Below are 20,528 nucleotides of genomic sequence, written 5' to 3'. Positions count from 1 at the left end.
ATAGGTCATGTTTTCTAGACCTTCAGTCATCTTTGTTGTCCTCCTCTGTACTTTCTCCAATTTGTCCATGTCTTTCCTAAAATGTGTCGCCCAGAACTGGACACAATACTCCAGTTGGGATTGTATCAGCGCGGAGTAGAGCGGAAGAATTACTTCTCATGTCTTGCTTACAATACTCCTGCTAATATATCCCAGAATGATGTTTGCTTTTTTTGGAACAGTGCTACACTGTTGACTCACTTTCAGCTTGTGATCCACTATGACCCCCAGATCCCTTTCCACAGTATTTCTTCCTAGGCAGTCATTTCCCATTTTGTAGGTGTGCAACTAATTGTTCCTTTCTAAGTAGAGTACTTTGCATTTGTTCTTATTGAATTTCATCCTATTTACTTCAGACCATTTCTCCAGTTTTTCCAGAGCATTTTGAATTTTAATCCTATCCTCCATAGCACTTGCAACCCCTCCCAGCTTGGTATCGTCTGCAAACTTTGATAATGGCATACTCTGTATGCCATTATCTAAATCAGTGGTTTTTAAACTGCGGGTTGCGACCCAGTACTGGTCGCAGAATATAAGGCACTGGATCGCAGCGGCTCTGGTCAGCGCCACTGACCGGGCCATTAAAAGTCCCGTCAGCAGTGCTGCCTGGCTAAGGCAGGTTCGTCCCTACCTGTTCTGACACCGTGTTGCACCCCGGAAGTGGTCAGCAGCAGGTCCAGCTCCTAGGCTGGGGGGGCCATGGGGCTCCACGCACTGCCCCACCCCAAGCACCAGTTCCGCCAATTGGTTCCCAGCCAATGGGAGCTGGGGGGCGATGCCTGCAGGCGAGAGCCACACGGAACCACTTGCGCGCCTCCGCTTAGGAACCGGACCTGCTGCTGGTCGCTTCCAGGGCACAGCATGGTCTGCAGTGCCAGGACAGGCAGGAAGCCTGCCTTAGCCTTATTATCTTCTAGGTAATACAACAATGGTTAATTTTTTCTTTTGGCAACTGGGGCTTTTTTCTGTATATCTAATGTAAAAGACATAATGAAAAAATAATCACTCTCATTGCAAAGAAATGTCTACAAATATTCACACGGGCCATACATGCTCTCCTTTTGCGTTCACTATAAACAAATGTACAAGTTGTCAAATTGTAGTTACATAGATGTTCCTGGAAAGTGAACTTCAAAGTTGCAATTTTAAAATGTGCATGAATGAGTATTTTCTCCAGAAGTATATGAACACACATTCAGTGAGGTAAAGTAATAGTTACAACTGAACAACACTATAGCAATGACTAAAATGAAGCCAAATTACTCTAGCCCTCTGAAAAAATAGAAATTAGAGATAAAAAAAGACATATTAGGCCTCTTAGTTTATTCCCCTACCAATACATGATTGTTCCCTGTGGTATATTTTAGGTAATTCATCTAGTCCACTTTAAAGTCTTGACCAATGGATCATCCCCTAGTTCTTTTTGGAGAATATGTTTATACAAAAGTAAATTCTATCATTAATGTGGAGGATCTGAAGTTTTTTCGACTAGTACTGATTTCATTCTCTCCCCTCCACTTCAACAAACATGATAAGCACATGGATTGGCTAAAATACTTGCCCAAATGTTAATATATAACCAATTTTTGCATGTTTTGCTGTTGCAAACAGACTCCATTTCTTACTCCTATAACTATACAGTTTGCTTGCTCAGCAGTGCTAGGTTGATAGAATAACATAAGTCTTCTGTGTCTATAGTAAGTGTTTTTCGAGCACAGTTGGATATGGACATGTCTCAGGCCTGGTTCAAATTTAGTTTATAAAAAGCCTAGTAACTGTTGCTGGAAGATGTAGAACCTATGCTTGTGTGTTTTCTATACACGTAGGAAAAAATGGTTGCTTGCAATTGCCAGCCTGTCAGAAGCATTCATTATTAGACTTCCCGCAAAAGTCACACACAAACACAAACCCCCTCCGCCCCCGCACCTCCCATCCCTTTGAAATTCAATTCCCAGTGTGAAAAAAACTGCTTCTGATGCCATTTTTGGCAAAATATGTGAAATTCAGTTCTTTTTGGTGTTATCTTTGGCTCTGAAAATACCAACACTCTGCAAAAATATATTTGATGCCTTAAAAACATTTGAATTGTTACCATTTTCATATCAGATTATTATGCACATCAATATTTTACTGCTCATATTCCTTAAAAACATCTGAATACAAGAAGACTGTGAAAAGTGGTTTTTCCCACAGCCATGTACTTTTGTTTTAACTTACAACTTAATAAAAATAAATTTCAGAAATGTAGTTATTCTATATTATGGCTGCTGACTGGTATTTTTCAGTTGACTGAGTAGGAACTCCAAAAAGGTAAAAAAGTGAACAGAACTATAAAACTATGACCAAGCAAACAGAAGAAATTGAATCAAATACTGTAAACCCCAATGTTAAGATACAAATAAAACCCAGAAGATTTTAATACTCAGAACTGGATATCAAAAGAAACATTACATTTCATTTAAAATCTGCTCAGCACCAAACTGCATAGTCAATCTATTTCTCTTACTGCTGCAATTTTATTTATCAAGTGATATCTTTAGGCGGCTGGAGCAATGATAACCTAAACAACAGTGTCTTGAAGTATTGGATGTAAATAAATATCGGTAGGCTTTTGACACTGGTGTGGATGCATTACTTTACTGGACAATGACAGTTCCAGCCGTGTTCTTTAGGAGGTAAATTTCTGAAGCAGTTATGAAACTCTTCCCAAATAAGGCCTTTAAAATGATATAATAGGCAGAAATACAGTATTCAATGTTAGCTTGTTGGGCTCAAGTGGTACAATACTGCATATGTTCTATTTCCAGAACTGTAGTGTTCTTAATAATACAGCAGCTGGCTACATTTGTAAGTCTACTTAGATAAATATTATCTGTTCCATGATAGAAGGGTAAGAAAATGCTTTGGGCTCTAATATGATGGACACAGTGGAGCTCAAAAAATATTACCATTTTCAAGATGTAGAAAAGCAGTGTTGCATTTTGGACTACATCCCAGTCCCACTGAAGTTAGTGGCCAAACTCCCACTGATTTATATACAACTAAGAATCTACTCTTTTTTATGGGTTTTTAGTTTGCTTTGTTTTCTATGTTATGTGCAGTTTCCTGCTGCCATAAAGTCAGTGGAAGTGTTGCCATTTACTTCAACGGAACAGGATCTGTGCTGTGTGAGCTTTGTATTTTCCAGGTGGATTCACTTATTGAGCATCATGAATTTTAAGCAAAAAAAGCATAGCTCTATAATCCACAGAGACTTATCCTCAAAATTCGATGCGATAGGACCAACTGAAGTCTATTTCAGTCTTTAGAACAAGTACCAAAAAAAAGGTAATATTGTGAAGTATTTGACGACATACAACTATAAAGGAATGAAAAAGCCAATACGGTAAATTGATACAATTTTGAGCCATACAGAAGGCATGCAATATGAATATACAATCCTTAACATTATTATTTTCTAAACATTTAAAGACTTGCAGTCAACAGAAAACTTACCTTGATATGAGCTGCTGGATCTGGGACAGTCTGAATCATGTCCTTTAAGAGGCCAATGTGTTTACCAGTTCAAACCCCAAGGCAGCTGCACAAACAAGAAAACAAAATCACATAAGAGTCTATATGCTTATATTTATTTCCAATAAGACTCTATTTTCTTTTCTGGAGAAGTAAGTTTTTTTCCCCTATAGCAAATACAGCTGATGCTGTACGTAAGATATTATTGGTTCTATTTCTTAAAGGAGAAAACAATGTCAGGGATTGAACCTGTGTTCCTTATTCAGGAAAATTCTCCTTTAAACTTAATAGGCAATTCTCCCTGAATAAGAACTGCAGGATTGGGCTCTAATTGTATAGCACTGGTATTCTTAATATAGGGCAGAGTTGCTCTAGAATTTCTTCTTCCCCTGTTAGATGCAATATAATTGGGGCAGATCCTCAGTTGATGTAAATAAGCATCGCTTCAGTGGAGCTGTGCCCATCTACAAGAGCTGGGGCTCTGGCCCATCATCTAGTTCAATAGCATTTTAAAACACAGAACTTTTGAAATTCCCAATATATGATTGATAGTACAGTATTATTTAGATAATATTTTTATTTTTTAAGTAATGTCTCCTCTAAAATAACATATTGCTCAATAACAGGAACATTAGCTATGTGCTAAAGAGTATGGTTTGTAGTAGGAAAACAAAACGCAAAAACATAACAATTTTAGTTATACCTCATTTTTCTCTGTTTTCCCTTGAAAGCCTGGAAAATCCCCATTTTCCATGCAGAGTGATTCCTTTAGATTCTTGAACTCCTTTTTGTCTTTTAAAGTGACAAGATGATATTATTAATAATTCTGTTCTTACAGCTAAGATCATTTGAGGTTCGAGCTTCTATTTACTTGTCATGGTCAAAGGCTGATACCTTGACTCATTGTGTTGCACCTTAATGGGACCACTTGTGGAATAAGGTTTTACTCAGTGTGATTAAAGGTATCAGAATTTGGCCCTTAGTGAATTTTCCCCCCTTTACTACTCAAAGGGCCCAACCTTACTCCCATTGAAGTCAATGGGAATTGGGTTAGTAAACTTTAAGACCGAATTCGGAAAGCCCAATGCAAGCAAAATTCACAGTTAGGTGAACCATTGGTACAGTTTCCCCAGCTAGCCATGGAAGATCATACGGGTTGTTGGAGTGATTGTGTTCTTTGGAGATTTCTCTCCCACGTGATTTGAAGTGTTGGTACAATTCATGCAAAACAGATGTGCAATTTTTAATTTTTTTTAAAAAGTTAATTATTGAACAAATGAACCTAACTCCTTTTTCAACTGCAAACCCCTTTTCAAACATCAGCAGCATTATCCACTGTGTTTTATGGGATGAAAATTTTAAGATCTCAAAATGTCATATATTAAAATATTAGAGTTGTATAAATTGTGAGATTTTATTTCACTTCCTCTGTCATCATGGTCATCATTTTTACAGCCACTGGAAAAATGTGAAAAATTATCAAAGAAAATTTAGAGTTTTGCTGCATCAGTGATTATTTTTGTCAGCCCAAAGCAATGCAGGTTTGCCTGACATGCAAATACAAATTATTCCCCCAATCTATTTTGAAATGTTTCATTCAGGTTTTAGGAAGAGAGCTAGACTCAGTCAGGTATTGTGACTGAATTGCTAACAAAGTTAAGACCTGAATACTTTTCTAACCCTCTCCCTGCCAGGTGCTTATTTGCTCTTGGGAAGAGCAATTCCCACATAAGTCAATGGAATGTCTAGGTGTTCTGCACCTTGCAGGACTAAAATCATAGTGAGCGAGGCTAATGGGAGATATAGAGAAACATGGACAGGGAGTATCCATGATAAACAGCTGAACATGCCCATTCAGGTACCAAACGAGAATGCCACTTTATGGGTCTGATCAGGGAGGATCTGCAGTGTGTGACTTTTTCAGGTTTGGGTGGAGAGCGCGTGGTTAAGGGTTTTGCCCAGCTTTCCCATCTCCTTTACCATATATGCAGAAAAAGCTGCCACGATTTAGCCCATAAAATAAGATTTGGGGGCAATTTTTCAGAGTCATTTAGGTGCCTAAATATGCAGATAGGCGTTTCATGGGACTTTCAAAAGCACCTAGGTGTCTAACTCCAATTGAATTAAATAGGAATTAATCACTTAGGCCCTTTGTAAATCCCACTAGGCTCCTATCTGCATCTTTAGACACCTAAATATCTTTAAAAATCTGGCCACTGGTAAAGAATTTAAATACATCCGTTCACTAATGACAGGCATCAGTTTAGTACTTTTGGAACAGGATCACCAGACTTCTTAGGGTATGTCTACACTGCAATTAAAAACCCGCAGCCAGCCTGTGCCTGCCAACTCAGCCTCATGGGGCTCAGAGCAGCAGGCTGTTCAATTGCGGTGTAGATGTTGGGGTCAGGCTGGAGACCGGGCTCGAGGAACCTGAGAGATGGGAGGGTGCCAGAGCTTGGGCTGCAGAACGTCTATATTGCAACTAAACAGCCTCTTTGCCTGAGCCCTGCAAGCCAGAGTCAGCTAGCACAGGCCAGCTGTGGGTGTCTAACTGCAGTGTATGTAGACATAGCATCAGAGCTTAAATTTGCCTGGAGCGAACAGCCAGGGGCAGTAGCTTAGGCAAAACTGACTGGATTATGCTGGTACTTTTTCAATCTACATCTAGACGCCAGAACAGAGAATTCTTTACAAAAGAGAGGGTGGGAGAAATTTGTAAATCCAACTGGAAATCAAAGAAAATGTTTGTTCAGTCTGAGTTTGAAACATGGATAGGTTATGGCAATTTTATATTTTTTCTATTTAAGGCACTCATCTGTAGCAGTGCTCCCAAATGGAGGTGGCTGTTTCAATAGCATATGTCACAGTTCAGGGCCACTGCACCTGAATTCCCCACTTGTGGTCCACCAAAGGCACCCACTCTAGGGCTATGTCTATACTACAGACCTTACAGTGGCACAGCTGTACCAATGCAGCTGTGCCGCTGTAAGGTCTCCTGGGTAGCCATTCTATGCCTGCGGGAGAGAGCTCTCCCACCAGCATAATTAAACAATCCCCAATGAGTGGCTGTAACTATGTCGGGGGAAGACAGTCTCCTGCCGACTTAGCACTGTTCACACTGGCACTTTTGTCAGTGAAACATTTATCAGTCGTGGGTGTGTGGGTGTTTTTTCACACATCTGACCAACAAAAGTTTCACTGACAAAAGTGCTAGTTTAGACATAGCCTAGGTTCCTGGTTTTTCAGCCATCACCTCTGTTGGGCAGAAAGACCCATGTCTCTCTCCCTCCTAACCAGGGGGTTTCCAGGCTGCACACTTCCCAGCCTACACTGTGATATTCCCAGCAAGACTGACTGCCTAAAAGACCAACAACTTCACTTTGCTTTCTCTCCAGACTCTACGCTCAGCATATTGCCTGCTGTGATAGGGCGTGGCCCTCACACTCACATTAACCCTAAAGGTTAACCTGAATAGGTTAATGTAGAACAGATGGGCCAATGAACTTCTTAGGCTGCAAACTGGGGAATATTTACTCAGACAGGAGAACTCTAAGTAAGAGAAAGTCACCTGTGCAGGAACAGGTGGGGCTTCTATAAAAACAGGAAGCTGGTAGGAGAAAAGAGACTGCAGTCACTCTCCCTGGGACAAGGGAGAGAAAGGGATTTGGACTCAAGAGGAAGGGTTTGTCTATCAGGTCCAGGAGATAGGGGGTTGGCTAAAAGGGTGGAGAATAAGAGCCTGGGACAGGCAAGATAGGAAGTAGTCCAGGAGTGGCAGGAAGGTTTGTGCTCATACAGATCTTGGGTACTGGAGGCAGGATTTCTGGTCTGGAACCCAGAGTAGAGGGAAAGGCTGGGTTCCCCTAACAGCCACTGAATGAGAGGTACAATCTGGGCAGTGAACTTGAAGACTGTATGGGTCCACTTTTTCTGGCTACTAACGGAGTGGCTCAGCCAGGGCAGTTCAGGACCGTCTGGGATGGTGTGGAAGGTCTTGATAGTACCCTGGAAGGGGAGGACTATTTGTGACTTGGCTGGAGGGCTAAGCCATGAAGATGAGGTGTGGCAGCTCCTGAGGAGCAGGAGAGGGGCCCACAGAGTGAGACAGCAGGCTGAGGAACTGCAAGAAGAGGGTGTTGGGCTGGCCAAGCTAATCCCCAGACACGGCCAGCAGGAAGTGCTCCGATAGTGAGTAGAGACTCCGATGACACCCTCAGTTATGTTACCACACAGCACTAAGCAAGCGTTTTCACCTTAAGAATCAATGTATTACTGAGAAAACATATTAAAAACAAGAAAACACCCTTGCTAAAAAGCTTGCCAGAGGTCACCTCAACTCCACCTTGGGCTCTAGTAGGTGTCTGTCCTTCAAAACCCTCCAGTGGACTGCAAAGATATTTAAACTTAATTCAATGAGTTCTCACAAGGCATGGCAGGAAATAGCCATATCTGTCACAACACAGTCTTAATTCTGACCTGGATAACCATTTACAGCTTCATCGGGCCAGAAAGGGTGCCCTTCTAGATCCCAGCCTACAGAAAGCACAACTTTGTATTTCTACCTAAGCAAATCATTGCCTAAAAAAACCTCCATTATATTTCTTGTTTTCTTTTCCGCAAAAAAATAAAACCACTATTTAAATCATTTCACTTCCACCTTTACTGGTTGGATATAAAAGTTTCAGACATCTGGTACTAACTTTCTGAACCAGATAATATTTTTTGTCAGAACTCCCCCAACCTCCGAGTTTCATGCATGTCATGTTTGTGCGTCACAATCTGTCAAAGGGTCTGCCCTTAGCTGTATATTTTGCACTGTAATCTTTGCTAAGCATGCCTCTAGTTTAAAGGCCTGATCCCGAAGGGTGCTGAGCACCCCCAGAGGTTGCTCAGCACCTTGCAGTAACAAGCTATAAAGGCTGGATTCAGGAAAGCATCTCTGTCCAGGAAAGCACATAAACATGTGCCTAACTTTAAGCATGTATTTAAGTCCCAAGTTAATGGGACTTAAGGACATACTTAAAGTTAAATATGTACTTAACTGTTTTCCTGAATCAGGGCCTAAATGGTGAGCCAGAGCATATTTTAGTGTCAGAGCAGTTCTTTACATTAATTGTACTTCAGCAAAATTCTTATAGTTCCAGGTGTCCCTAGTTTACACAAAGTTTCACTCACTTTGTTTTACAAGCACATATACAGAACATAACAAAGTAGCATTTGTTCATTAGATACTAAATTAAGGGGGACAAATTCCACAGTTGTGTTCAGGTCCATTTGAACTCCAATGAGAAAATAAAAATAAAATGATAGCACAGGATGCAATCAACCAAACCTGGATATGCATTTTTACAGTCATACTCTCTACCAATAATATGTAAATTCCGTATTTGAAGACCGATATAAACTATAGAGTCTACTACCCTTTCCATTCATACTTGCAACTCCAACTGGAATATCTTGAAGTTGTATGCATACATCAAAGAGCCTTGGAAATATGAACAGATGTGATTAAATTGTTTTTCCCTTTTATAGTCATATCAAAAGGATCAGACTATTTAATGTACACAATGATAAACTCTTGTTATTTGGCAAAGTCTTCCCTCTACTCCAGAGGGTCTCCTCACCTGTTGTTACATTAGTAGTGTTTCCCCTGTGCAATCTTTCCCTTCATAATGACAGCATAAATTATTTTTTCACAAATTGGCACATTATGCTTACCTAGATGCAGGTTCTATGCATTCCACTAAAACACAGTAAGACAGTATGTCCTGCCATTTAGTTTAACAGATGAACTCAGATTATAGGTCCAAATTCCACTCTGAGCTACATGTACTGAAACTCAGAGCCGAATTTGGCCCTTAGTATAATTTAGAGTTATATTCTATCAGTGCTTATTTTTGTCAACTCAAAGCATGTAGTTACACCGGGGTGAATTTGGCCCACAATATCTATCTGAAAAATGTATAATATGCAAACTCCAGCTTGTTGCATCTATATTCATCATTAACCATAATGGAATCCTCGGTATATGAAAACTGACCTGCTAAATTTCATGGGCCAGATTCTCAGCTGGTGTAAATTGGTATAGCTCCACTGAAGGCAATGATCATATTCAAGGAACACCCCAAAACAGCCAGTTATAGACATAGGGATGGTGGAATTTTATTCAACATCCCCCTTCCAGCTGATAATTACACTTTGGGAACAGCCTCTTATCACCCCTTCCAAAGGGCATAGCCTAACAGCAGTACAAACGTACAGTTCATAAATATGTAAGTATGAGATGATATGAAAAGCTATGAATGGTAGACAGCAGTGGAAATTTTACTTAAGCACACACGTGTGTAATGTAGTGAATAATATGACGTGGTATTGTACAGAGGTTTTATTAGCATGAGGGCTTTGGGATCATTACTATTATTCACGGGGTGAATCCAGGAGTGAGTTATACAAATCATCCCAAATGAGTGCCAGTAAAGCCTTTAAACCCTATCACATCATCATGTAGCCTGCGTATGCCATATATTTTACAGGAATCTATTTTAAGATGTTTGAGCATTTTTAAAATGTGGAGCTGTATTCACTCCCTAGGTTCTATCAGCACCTGCCAATGGAACCCAGGCTAATCTCACTCTATCTGGACACCTAGATTTAGCTGGCACTGGTAAGGCAGGCTGTACGGCAAGACCAGGTTAGAATACCCAGGGCAGTTGATGATTTAGCACATCCCCTGGACAGCCTGTATCAGACCAGTGGCTGTGTAATTGGAGCATACGGCTACTGCCAGAAATTAAAGCTGCTCTCCCTTGGTAAGTGAAAGCCCTAGGTGACACAGTTGTTCTGCTGGTGCAGGGGGTGCAATTTTCACTTCACTACTGCACTCAGAGGTGAATTAAGTCCTTTATTGGTACTCTTAAAGTTCAGGGGTGAAGTCCTCACCTATTGTAGTCAATGAGATTTTTGCCATTCACTTCACTGGGGTCAGGATTTCACCCAGACTTAGTTACCATGCGCAAGGCTCAGAAGGAGAAGAAAATGATATAATACATTTTGGAATCCATGAAAGAAAGAAAAATAGCTGTTCTGTACAGAATAATGTTCCAGAGCCAGAAGCAATTGTTATGGATTCCAGTGAGCAAATGAGAATCTTCTCTTTCCACATAGGCTTGTGAGATACTGCTCCAGAACTGAAAAGTGACTATCGTGCACCTCAAAGGAATATTTTGCAAGAGGTAAATTCCTCACACGACACAATTCATGACCATTAATAGTATCTGCAGTGGCGTTAGAGTTAGTGGGGCCCTGTGCTCAGCTTCATTGTTGAGGCCCCTCCTTGGGATCCAGCCAAGAAAAAGAACATTCTCTCATCTCCCCCCTACCCCCGTTTTTCATTTTTTTTTTCTTCCTCCTCCTCCTATAAGTTATAGGAAGTAAATGAAAATAAAGTGAGGTACCTTGATTGTTTTTGTAGTCTAATTTATTTTTCCACAGACCACTTGAAAATCGCTGAGGGTCTCGGCGGACCACTTAATGATCTTTCCAAATATTGTTTGTACTGTTAGCTAACTATTGTAAAGCGCTTTGGATAAGAGCGCTTTATAAAAAAAATGTAAAAAATTGTTGGGGTGCAGGGTCTGGCCAGGACCTGGAGTGCAGGAGGGGGCTCAGGGCTGGGGGTGCAGGGTCTGGGAGGAAGTTAGGGTGTAGGAACAGGCTGGGATGCAGGGTCTGGCCAGGAGTTAGGATGCAGGAGGGGGCTCAGGGCTGAGACAGGGAGCTGGGGTGTGGAGCGCTTAGGATGCAGGAGGGGCAGGAATGCCGCACGCTCGGGGGAGGAGGTGGGGAAGAGGTGCGGGAGGGGGAGCTTGGCTGCCGGTGGAGGCGGAGCCTGCAGCAGGAGACCCAGGAGCCGGCAGGACCAAGCTTCTGCCGCCAGAGCTGCCCGGCCTTGGGGCCCCCCCTCGTTGGGTGGCCCCATGCCAGGGCACCCTGTGTTTTATGGTAAAGCCGCCTCTGAGTATCTGCTTGAGAAAATCCCAGAACTGGAATTGTAATACTGTTTATAAATCAGAATTTGTGAATCAGGGATATTTTGGGCAGACTCAGCCAATGTGCCACCTACAAACATCCCTGCTCTTCTAGTCAAGTGGGCTTTCTTGAACAGAAGAGCAGATCTCCACACTGAGTTGTATAACACTGGTGGAGGATTTTCTGTTTATTTTGTGGTTGAGTAAAACCATTTTAATTTTTGTTTCTTTTGTCATAACCGATGCACTCTAGAAACCTCAAGAATAAAACCTTGCAGAGGGAATATGCTGGATGAAATATTTTCATTGCAGAGGCAGCTGCTTCATCCACACCAGTGGTTTTCAACCTGTGCTCCATGGACCCCTGGGGTTCCGTAGACTATGTCTACGATTTCCAAAGGGATCCATACCTCCATTCGAAATTTTTTAGGAGTCCGCAAATGAAAAAAGGTTGAAACCACTGATTGACACTATCAATGTACACTATTTGAGCGGGATTTCATCACTCTAAATGAAGGGAGTGAGTAAAACAATAATATAGAACCAGAGGACCAAATTCAGAAGTAATACATAAATCAGAACACCTTACAATCCCTCGGAGTCAGTTAGATCTCCTTACACCCACTCAACCACCCTATGAGGGAATACAAATTGATACAATTTACACCTTCCTCCAGCTCCTCAGAATGTAAGTTACATCAATATATACTGATTTTCACAGCAGTTGTGGTGGAAGTCAGACAGGGATGGGAAGGGGTGTCTAATACCACCTAACAAAATACCTGTGAATTTTGTCCAGAAATGTTAGTAAATTCCATTTTTGAAAATATATTAAACAAACAGTAAATTCTTTGGCAGCTGAATTTAAATAAAGTGTTTTTCTTTTTTAAGTTAAATTTGTGCTTCTAGTAGAACTGGTTGACAATTTTCCCTTAATGTTTTTTTGAATGGAAAATGGATTTTTGACAAAATGGAAATTTTCACATACACACAAAAATTCATTTTCAACAGAAAACAAAAAAACAATGTTTTGACAAAAACCTGAAAAGCTTCAAAAAGAAAATTTTCAGCAAAAATGACTTTTTTTAAAAAAAAAATAAAAAAATTATTTTCTTTTTGGTATGTAACATGTCAGAGTGTTGGCATGAGGAAGGTGGTAACTGAGAATGGAGACATATGTGATCATTCTTCGGACATCTTTCACAAGCTAATGGCCTGATTTTGTAGGCTCTTGGATGACCCTATCCATGGTGAACTCAATACTATCAATGAATGCTTTATGCCCTTAACATCTGTATGTGCGAACAGATGCTATCACCCTTGTGTCTCTACCCCTGCAGCAGCCCTTAAGCAGTAGTTAATCCATCTAGGAGATGGTGCATCCTTTTTATACGATATAAAGCTAAGCTGCATGCATTTTGAAGAAATAAAATCAATATTGCTGGTAGGTAATAAACCTCCCTTTTTGACCAAACAGTGTCCCTTGCTTGGAGATCCACAGGGACCAATGGAGCAGTATGACAGAAGCTGTGGAAAACCCTCTTTAGAACATGGAATTGTGTTGAGGAGTCACATTTCCACAATGTAACACAGATAAGTCATTTGTGCTGCTGCTTATTTTAAGTTCTAACCCTCAGATCTCATGGCAGGATACAGCCCTAAATTAGCTATTCCATAGTAGGACCAGCCAAAAATGTTTTTATTATTATTAGCTCCCAATATAATATGCTTTTGACCAATAACATTTTTTATTTTTTGGAAAAATACCATGTCTTTATTCAAACCTATAACTTGGATTATGCATCAATGTGGAATGCAGTGCAGCTATTCCTGAACATTCCAACTATGTATAAAAGAGTTTGGAATTCCCCAAACAGTATCTCTTCACTCCAGGCCATTTACAAATGTGGTTAAAATGAATGAAGTAATATCTTCAGAAAGGAAGGAGACTTTTGAGTCACATCTGACACATTTAACTACGATGACTGCTTTCCATAGTTCAAGGTTTTGACTGTCTATTTCAATACAGTGGAGAAGTGTTTGATAATGATTAGTCCCTGATGCTTATCCTGTTACAGGATACTTATACACATGCATGAAATACCTTGGGGAGAGTAAAGAATGTATCCACGACCTCGTGGATTCCAAGTGGAAAACCACAGAGTTCACCAAAAAAGCTGCTGGATCGAATCAAACTCTTGCTTGGTCTGTTTTATTGCCATTCTGTTTCACTCCAGATCAGTTGTCAAATTTCTATATCTACATTTTCAGCCTATCTGCTAACCTGAAGGTGCAGAGCCATAAACTCCACAAAAACAAAACATACCACACTGGAGTGACCGCCATGTAATTTCTGTCTGAAGGTTACAATTATGCACACAAGCACTCTACAGAAATACAACTTTCCAAAGAAAAACAGGGCCTCGCCTGAAAGTAAGGTGACGTCAGGACAGGAATATATCTCCAAATGGTGGTTCTCTCCAATTTATGCTTAGCTCACTGTTAAAGACAAAGCCCTTTTCAAAAGCTTTAACCCATGCAATACTTAATCTCAGCTGACGCAACGTTCATACATGCAATAAAAGGGAAAGAAATACTGAGAGACTATTCCAAGACTGAAATCACAAACTAGGGAAATGGAATATATCTTTTGTTGAAAGGTAAAGTCAAATAAGAGTATTTTTGAAAGCATAATTATGAAATCCTTCTCAATAACAATGGGTAACCAAATAGATATTCTCTAGATGCATACCATGTATCTGTTTCCTGCAAGCCCTCTATGGGCTGAACTCCCTTTGAGTTTAAAACATTTCTACACATAGAGGTCTTGCATAATCAGCCCCCGACTTGGCGTTTGAAACCAAAAAGTCTATGCCTTCAGGCAGCTCTCCCCCACTAATCTGGGCTACCTAGGAATGTAAAGGAGAATTATTATTATTTCTCAGTTTTCTATATTTATAAGCAAGTCTCTAGTACTTTTCATTGCAAAAACAACTTTGAAAACTGTGATCAGATCACTGGTTGGAAGTTTATTATGGATTTTTTCTGAAGATCACATGTTTTCATCAGAGCTAAGTTAGGGTCTACGAACGCCATGGTGAGAGCTCCTTTTGTGAGGACCCTGGATTGGTTTCTATCAGATATCTATATCGCTGTTTTCCATTCACTTAAGAGAGAAACTGATTTATATATACTCACTGAAAGTGCTGGATAAAAATCAAATTGGCTTTGCTTTACACAACATTGTGATTCAAATATTAACATTTTCAGTCATATGTAAGCACTTACCATAAGGCTGATGCTATCTAAATAAGAAACAAGAAACAATAACATTTTAAAATATCTAAATAAAACTGGATGAATACCTCAAATTTTCTGTGAATATTTACTTGATTAAATAATTGAATTTGTATCATCAGGAATGGTAGAAACCACACATTTTAAACTAATATTAGAAAAATAAATTAGATAAATATAGATTAGATTTTAACCTCAAACTTAAGTAATTACATAAGAAAACTAATTTTAAGAATTAGTCACCCAATTCTGCAACATGCAATACCATATAACCTATGTATCCAATCAAAATTACACAGCACCACTTAGATTTTGAGTACTTGTAATGAATGATTCCACAAACTATGAACAGAACAAACATTACTCACAGAAATTTAGTGAATAATTTTGAATAGCAAATTCAAAGTCATTGTAAGCTGTCTGCAGACAATTCATGAACCAAACAGAGGCTAGATTTATTGAGTAAATTATCTCCTGCAAATTATTCACCCATCTCTGCCAAACATGGCGAAGTTCTGTCATTTTATAGGTTAGCATGAGTATATAATGACTAAAATTAGTTTTATGTGAGAAATAGAGTGCAAGCTTAGCTTAGATATATATGAGCAGGAAATAAAATATAGTTAACATTTGCTCTATTTCTCTTCACTGTCATATTCAAGAAATACCTATTGTTCAGTAATAGAATTTACCAGAGGAAAATATGTTGTATTATGGAAATGAAGGGTTTTGTGACAGGAGGTATGTCTCAGTGAAGTGAAAAGCCAACCCCCTACCCACAAAATTTTCTATGAGCACTATTGGTTTGATGTTTTCTCTTACACTTGTGACCACATTCACTCTTGCTGGTTTAGGGTGGTGCAAACTGCACCTATCTGCCATAGCTTTGGCCACCAAACCCCAGGGGATTCACCCAAAGGAACACTGTCAATTAAATCATACCTTGTCCTCTTTGGGGGAGTCTGAACAAGGAGAAAGCTTAAAGTTCCTTCAGGACGTTCACAGGGGGAGAGTGCTATGGAGATGTGCTCAAGTGGCATACCCCCCGGACTGCCCAAGCCAGATCACCTCTCCCACTACCACTGCCAGCTTTAATGCTGGGGTAGTCCAATGGACCTTTTGGTGACAAAGAGGAAGTTTTAACTACTTTGAACCACTGTAGCCTTCCCCCGGCAGGTTTTCTACCAATGGAGTCTGTGACAGGTTCGGTCACAGAGACCCCCTTGTGACTGTCACCTGATGTGCTGAAACTACCTCTGACCCCGTTTTCCACTGCCAGCTTTGGACTCCAGAACCCTGTCTTGTTGAGCCAGACATGCTAGTCTGCTGCAGCACAGACCCAGGTCTGGTCCACGTCCCCAAAGCTGCAGACTTTAACCAAAAAACTGCTTAGCAAGTTACCTATCTCCAGCACCCAGACACCCAGTTCCCAAAGGGATCCAAATCCCAATTAAATCCATTTTACTCTGTATAAAGCTTATACATGGTAAACTCATAAATTGTCCACCTCTATAATACTGATAGAGAGATATGCACAGGTGTTTGCTTCCCCAGGTATTAATCACTTACTCTGGGTTTACTAATAAACAAAAGTGATTTTATTAAGTATAAAAAGTAGGATTTAAGTGGTTTCAAGTAATAATAGGCAGAACAAAGTAAGTTAACAAGCAAAATAATACAAAACACACAAGTCTAAGCCTAATACATTTAAGAAACTGAATACAGGTAAATCTCACCCTCAGAGATGGTCCAATAAGCTTCTTTCACAGACTAGACTCCTTCTTAGTCTGGGCCCAATCCTTTCCCCTGGTACAGTTCTTGTTAGTTCCAGCTCAGGTGGTAACTAGGGGATTTCTCATGACTGGCAGCCCTCTTTGTTCTGTTCCACCCCCTTTTATATCTTTGGCACAAGGATGGAATCTTTTGTCTCTCTCTCGGTTCCCACCCTTCCTTCTAAATGGAAAAGCATCAGGTTTAAGATGGATTCCAGTATCATGTGACATGTTCACATGTCCTGTGAGACTTCATTACCCACTGGCTGGCACACACACGTATACAGGAAAGCTTACTAGTAAACAGAGCCATTTACAACCAATTGTCTTAGTTAATGGGAGCCATCAAGATTCCAAGCCACCATTAATGGTCCACATTTGCTTCAGAGTAATACTTCATATTTCTAGCTTCAGATACAAGAATGATACATTTATACAAAAAGGATGAACACACTCAGTAGATTATAAACCTTGTAATGAAACCTTACACAAGACCTTTTGCATAAAGCATATTCCAGTTGCATTATATTCACACTCATTAGCATATTTCCATAAAACATATGGAGTGCAATGTCAGAGTGTCCTCCTGGGCCTGAAGTTACAGCAGCTGAAATACTGGGCTTACTATAACACATGTTTTTCTGAAACAGTTAACTCAAAAGCAGAATATTTCAGTGTAAATTTTATTGCATGGCCTGACTGAAGCATATTCTCCATATCATACAGAATCTGTTGCAGATTCTCCATATGGACACAAACACTCTTTTATTTTATTTATGGACTCAAAGTCCTTCAGGGAGTGTGTGACAAATCCAAATGATGGCACTACAGGCTGAATTTTTGCATCTTGAGTACTGACATAGTTGGAAGATATATAAACTCATATATAATCAAAACACTCTGTACTGAATATGCACCTAAGAAGGCGCATGTATGTTTTTCCAACATGGGTTTGGATTAAGTGACACTCATCGGGCCTGATCATTCCCATCCTAGAGCCCTGTATGGAGGGTCCCCTCCACATACAAAAGGGTACTGAGCTGATTCTGCATCACTATCCCCCACTGGGCATACACCACAGGACTGGGGTGCACAACAAGGGAGGGCATGACAAATAGGTAGGCTGAGGAGGGATGCAAATTACCCCATCTGTCAATGTGGAGATTCCCTGGAAGAAATAATACAGCCTGACACTGCATTATTTTATGTTTGTAGCCCCATTGTGAAGGAGCGGAGAGACCGCTGCCTGGCACAGCAGGGTTTAAAGAAAATCTCTGGGCTCAGCTAGCCCTGCCCCATTATACCTGCAGCCAATGCCAGGCCTGGAGGAGGGAGAAAAGAAGGGAGTCTGGCTCAGTCAAGGGCTGACTGGCGAAGAGGCAGGAGCTCTCTGTATGCCTGCCTGAAGGCACAGACCAGTAAGTTGCCTGCTAATGCAGCCACTGGACGCAAGTAAATCTTCCCCTGCCAACAGGAACCTACAGATAAGCCCCAACTGTGGGACAACTGGACTAGTGGGGCCATGCCCCAAACTAAAAGGACTCACAAAGGGAGCAGACCAGGAAAACAGGCCCTGAACTCCCCCTCCCCCCTCACGGCTGGGAGAAAAATCCATCTCCCCTTTTTAGGGGTTTGAGCAACACAGAACCCTGGGCCAGGACCTGAGGGAAAAGGAGGGGTCAGGTCCCCGTACAGTTTCCCTAACCAACGATCTAGCCATTAAGCTGCCTGGCCACTGAGGGCCCTATCGCACCCATCTTGGGGATTCTGAGGGCATCTGAGACCAGGAGTTTGCTAGGAGGCCAGAGCCAACACAGTGGCCTCCATGCAGATCACTCTGGTCTCCTACAGATCACAGCCCGGGGGACCTAATCAATGTGGGAGCAAATCCCTCCTAAACCCCAATAGAATGAGATTTTTCCTCCATACTCCCTTCCCACACTGGAGTGGATGATCCAACCTCCTGAAAAATGTTCCTAATACATCTATTCCAGAAGTTAGTAAATTAGAGAACTGATGGAATATGGGACCAGCACTTCCTAATTTTGGTGAAATCACATCCCACCTTAAATGTTTGGGGTTATACTGTCACCAATATCAGCCTGTCTGATCAGTGACTGGCAATGTTTATTTTTTTATTTCAAATGTATTAATATAAAGAAATTAAATACATATGGTGATGCCTCTCTAAAATATTTATCAAATAAAAATGATATTTTTGATTGCTGTTTTTATGCAGAACAAATATATGACACAAAACACAGTCCATTAGTAGGTTTGAAATTCTTCTGATCCATTTTCCCTTATATTCCTTTATGCTTTTCATCCTTGTTATTTATCTTTGGCATAAACCCCTTATTTCTATTGGTTTAATTTCTGTTTTTAACTTTTGGCACCTCCATTTCAAATGTATGAATTTAAAAAAAAAAAAAACAACCACAGCTGTATAAACATCAGACATTTAGAGAGGAAAGTGACTTTCAATAAGTGTTGACTTTTATTGCAAAAAGCTCTGGAAAAGTATGTATCAGAAAGACTGGCATTTGCATTGCAATTTAAATCCAGCCTTATTAATAAAAATCTGAATACACTATAAAAATAGAAATATGGTACACCTTTAGCTAAACCAAGCATGTTGGAAGGATATAAGTCATCTTTAATAATACTTTGATTTGTGGCCTTCATAGCTTTGTTTTCATTTTATTTCAAATGCATTTGAAGAATGTCTATAAATAGCTAACACTGACGGAATATATAATTTTAGACTTTTTTTTTTTCAGCATCTGGATTCTGCAGCAGTTAGTGGATGGACACATGGACCCTTCACTTGTGAAGCTGTAAATTCTAAATAAAGCCTTAGAATAATGATTTTTGTGTGTATAAATGTACTTCCTAGCAGTGAATGGAAAACCACGTCATAAAATTTACAACACATTATTTCACATCTACCCAGAAAAGGTGCAAGGTTGGGTTAGAAATGTACAGGAATTCCTTTCAAGTTAATATGAAACTCATTAGGCCTAATACTTGATCGTTTACTTCTTTATTCCTCAAAAGTAGTGTCAATGATTTCTCTAATATTCTATTTAGAAACAAAATACAAGAATAATGTACTCAGAGTACTGAGTCTGCTCACCCATTAGGAGAAAAGTAAAGAAAAAACAAGTGGAATTTCTGTAGCTTTGGCATTTAGATTACATAGAATTGTTAAAAAGAAGTGCTATAACAAAAATTCTATGGATTATTGTTTAAACTAAGTTAATAAAGAAATTCAGACTTAAGGCATTTTCAACTCACCCTGGTATGCATGGGTGAGAAAACTTACATATGCCCCAACCCTGCAAAGACTTACACACATGCTTAAATTTGCCACTGAGTGAAGTTTCATAGAAGTGAATGGGTCTACCTACAGTGTGTAAAGCATGTGCATAAGCTTTTGCAAAACCAGGACTATAGTTATCCCTCTGGGACTCAGAGGTTGGGTGGTTTTCATTCACGGGCAGGACTCAATGGGATAAATTAAGTTTATCGGTCCAGGGTTTCAGCTTACCTTTCTGATAATAAGAAGCTTGTAGAACTGGTCGGGAATTTTCCAACTAAAGCTTTTTTCATAAGAAAATACCAATTCACCACAGCCTAAACTGTTCACAGAAAGGGGTCCATTTCAACAAGTATCACAATTATCCAAACATCCCATTTCAACATTTTTGAAATGCTAAGTTTTGTTTTCCAGTTCAAAATAACTTTTTTTTTTTAAAAAAAAATAGTTAATGTATACATGAACCAGTTAAAAAAATAAAAAGGTCAAAATTGAAATGAACATTTCAATTGACCGAACATGAAAATGTTTCTGATTATCCGTTTGTGAAAAATTCCA

General features: G+C 40.0%; 1 protein-coding gene across 3 annotated transcripts in view; it reads right to left on the bottom strand.

Moving 5' to 3' along the window:
• LOC112117824 (ETS transcription factor ERG) overlaps positions 1 to 20,528 on the bottom strand; it is a 207,509-nt gene that overhangs the window by 143,278 nt on the left and 43,703 nt on the right. For all 3 annotated transcript variants that reach the window (XM_024215903.1, XM_024215902.2, XM_024215905.2), the window contains exon 2: positions 3,535 to 3,619. In XM_024215903.1, coding sequence (XP_024071671.1) covers positions 3,535 to 3,573 — 39 coding nt within the window. In that variant the 5' untranslated portion in view covers positions 3,574 to 3,619. The remainder of the gene's footprint in view (positions 1 to 3,534; positions 3,620 to 20,528) is intronic.

Source organism: Terrapene carolina, unplaced genomic scaffold (assembly GCF_002925995.2).
Source record: "Terrapene carolina triunguis isolate 2854851 unplaced genomic scaffold, T_m_triunguis-2.0 Scaffold31, whole genome shotgun sequence".
Lineage (NCBI taxonomy): Eukaryota > Metazoa > Chordata > Testudines > Emydidae > Terrapene > Terrapene triunguis.
This window is presented reverse-complemented; position numbering and strand designations above follow the sequence as displayed.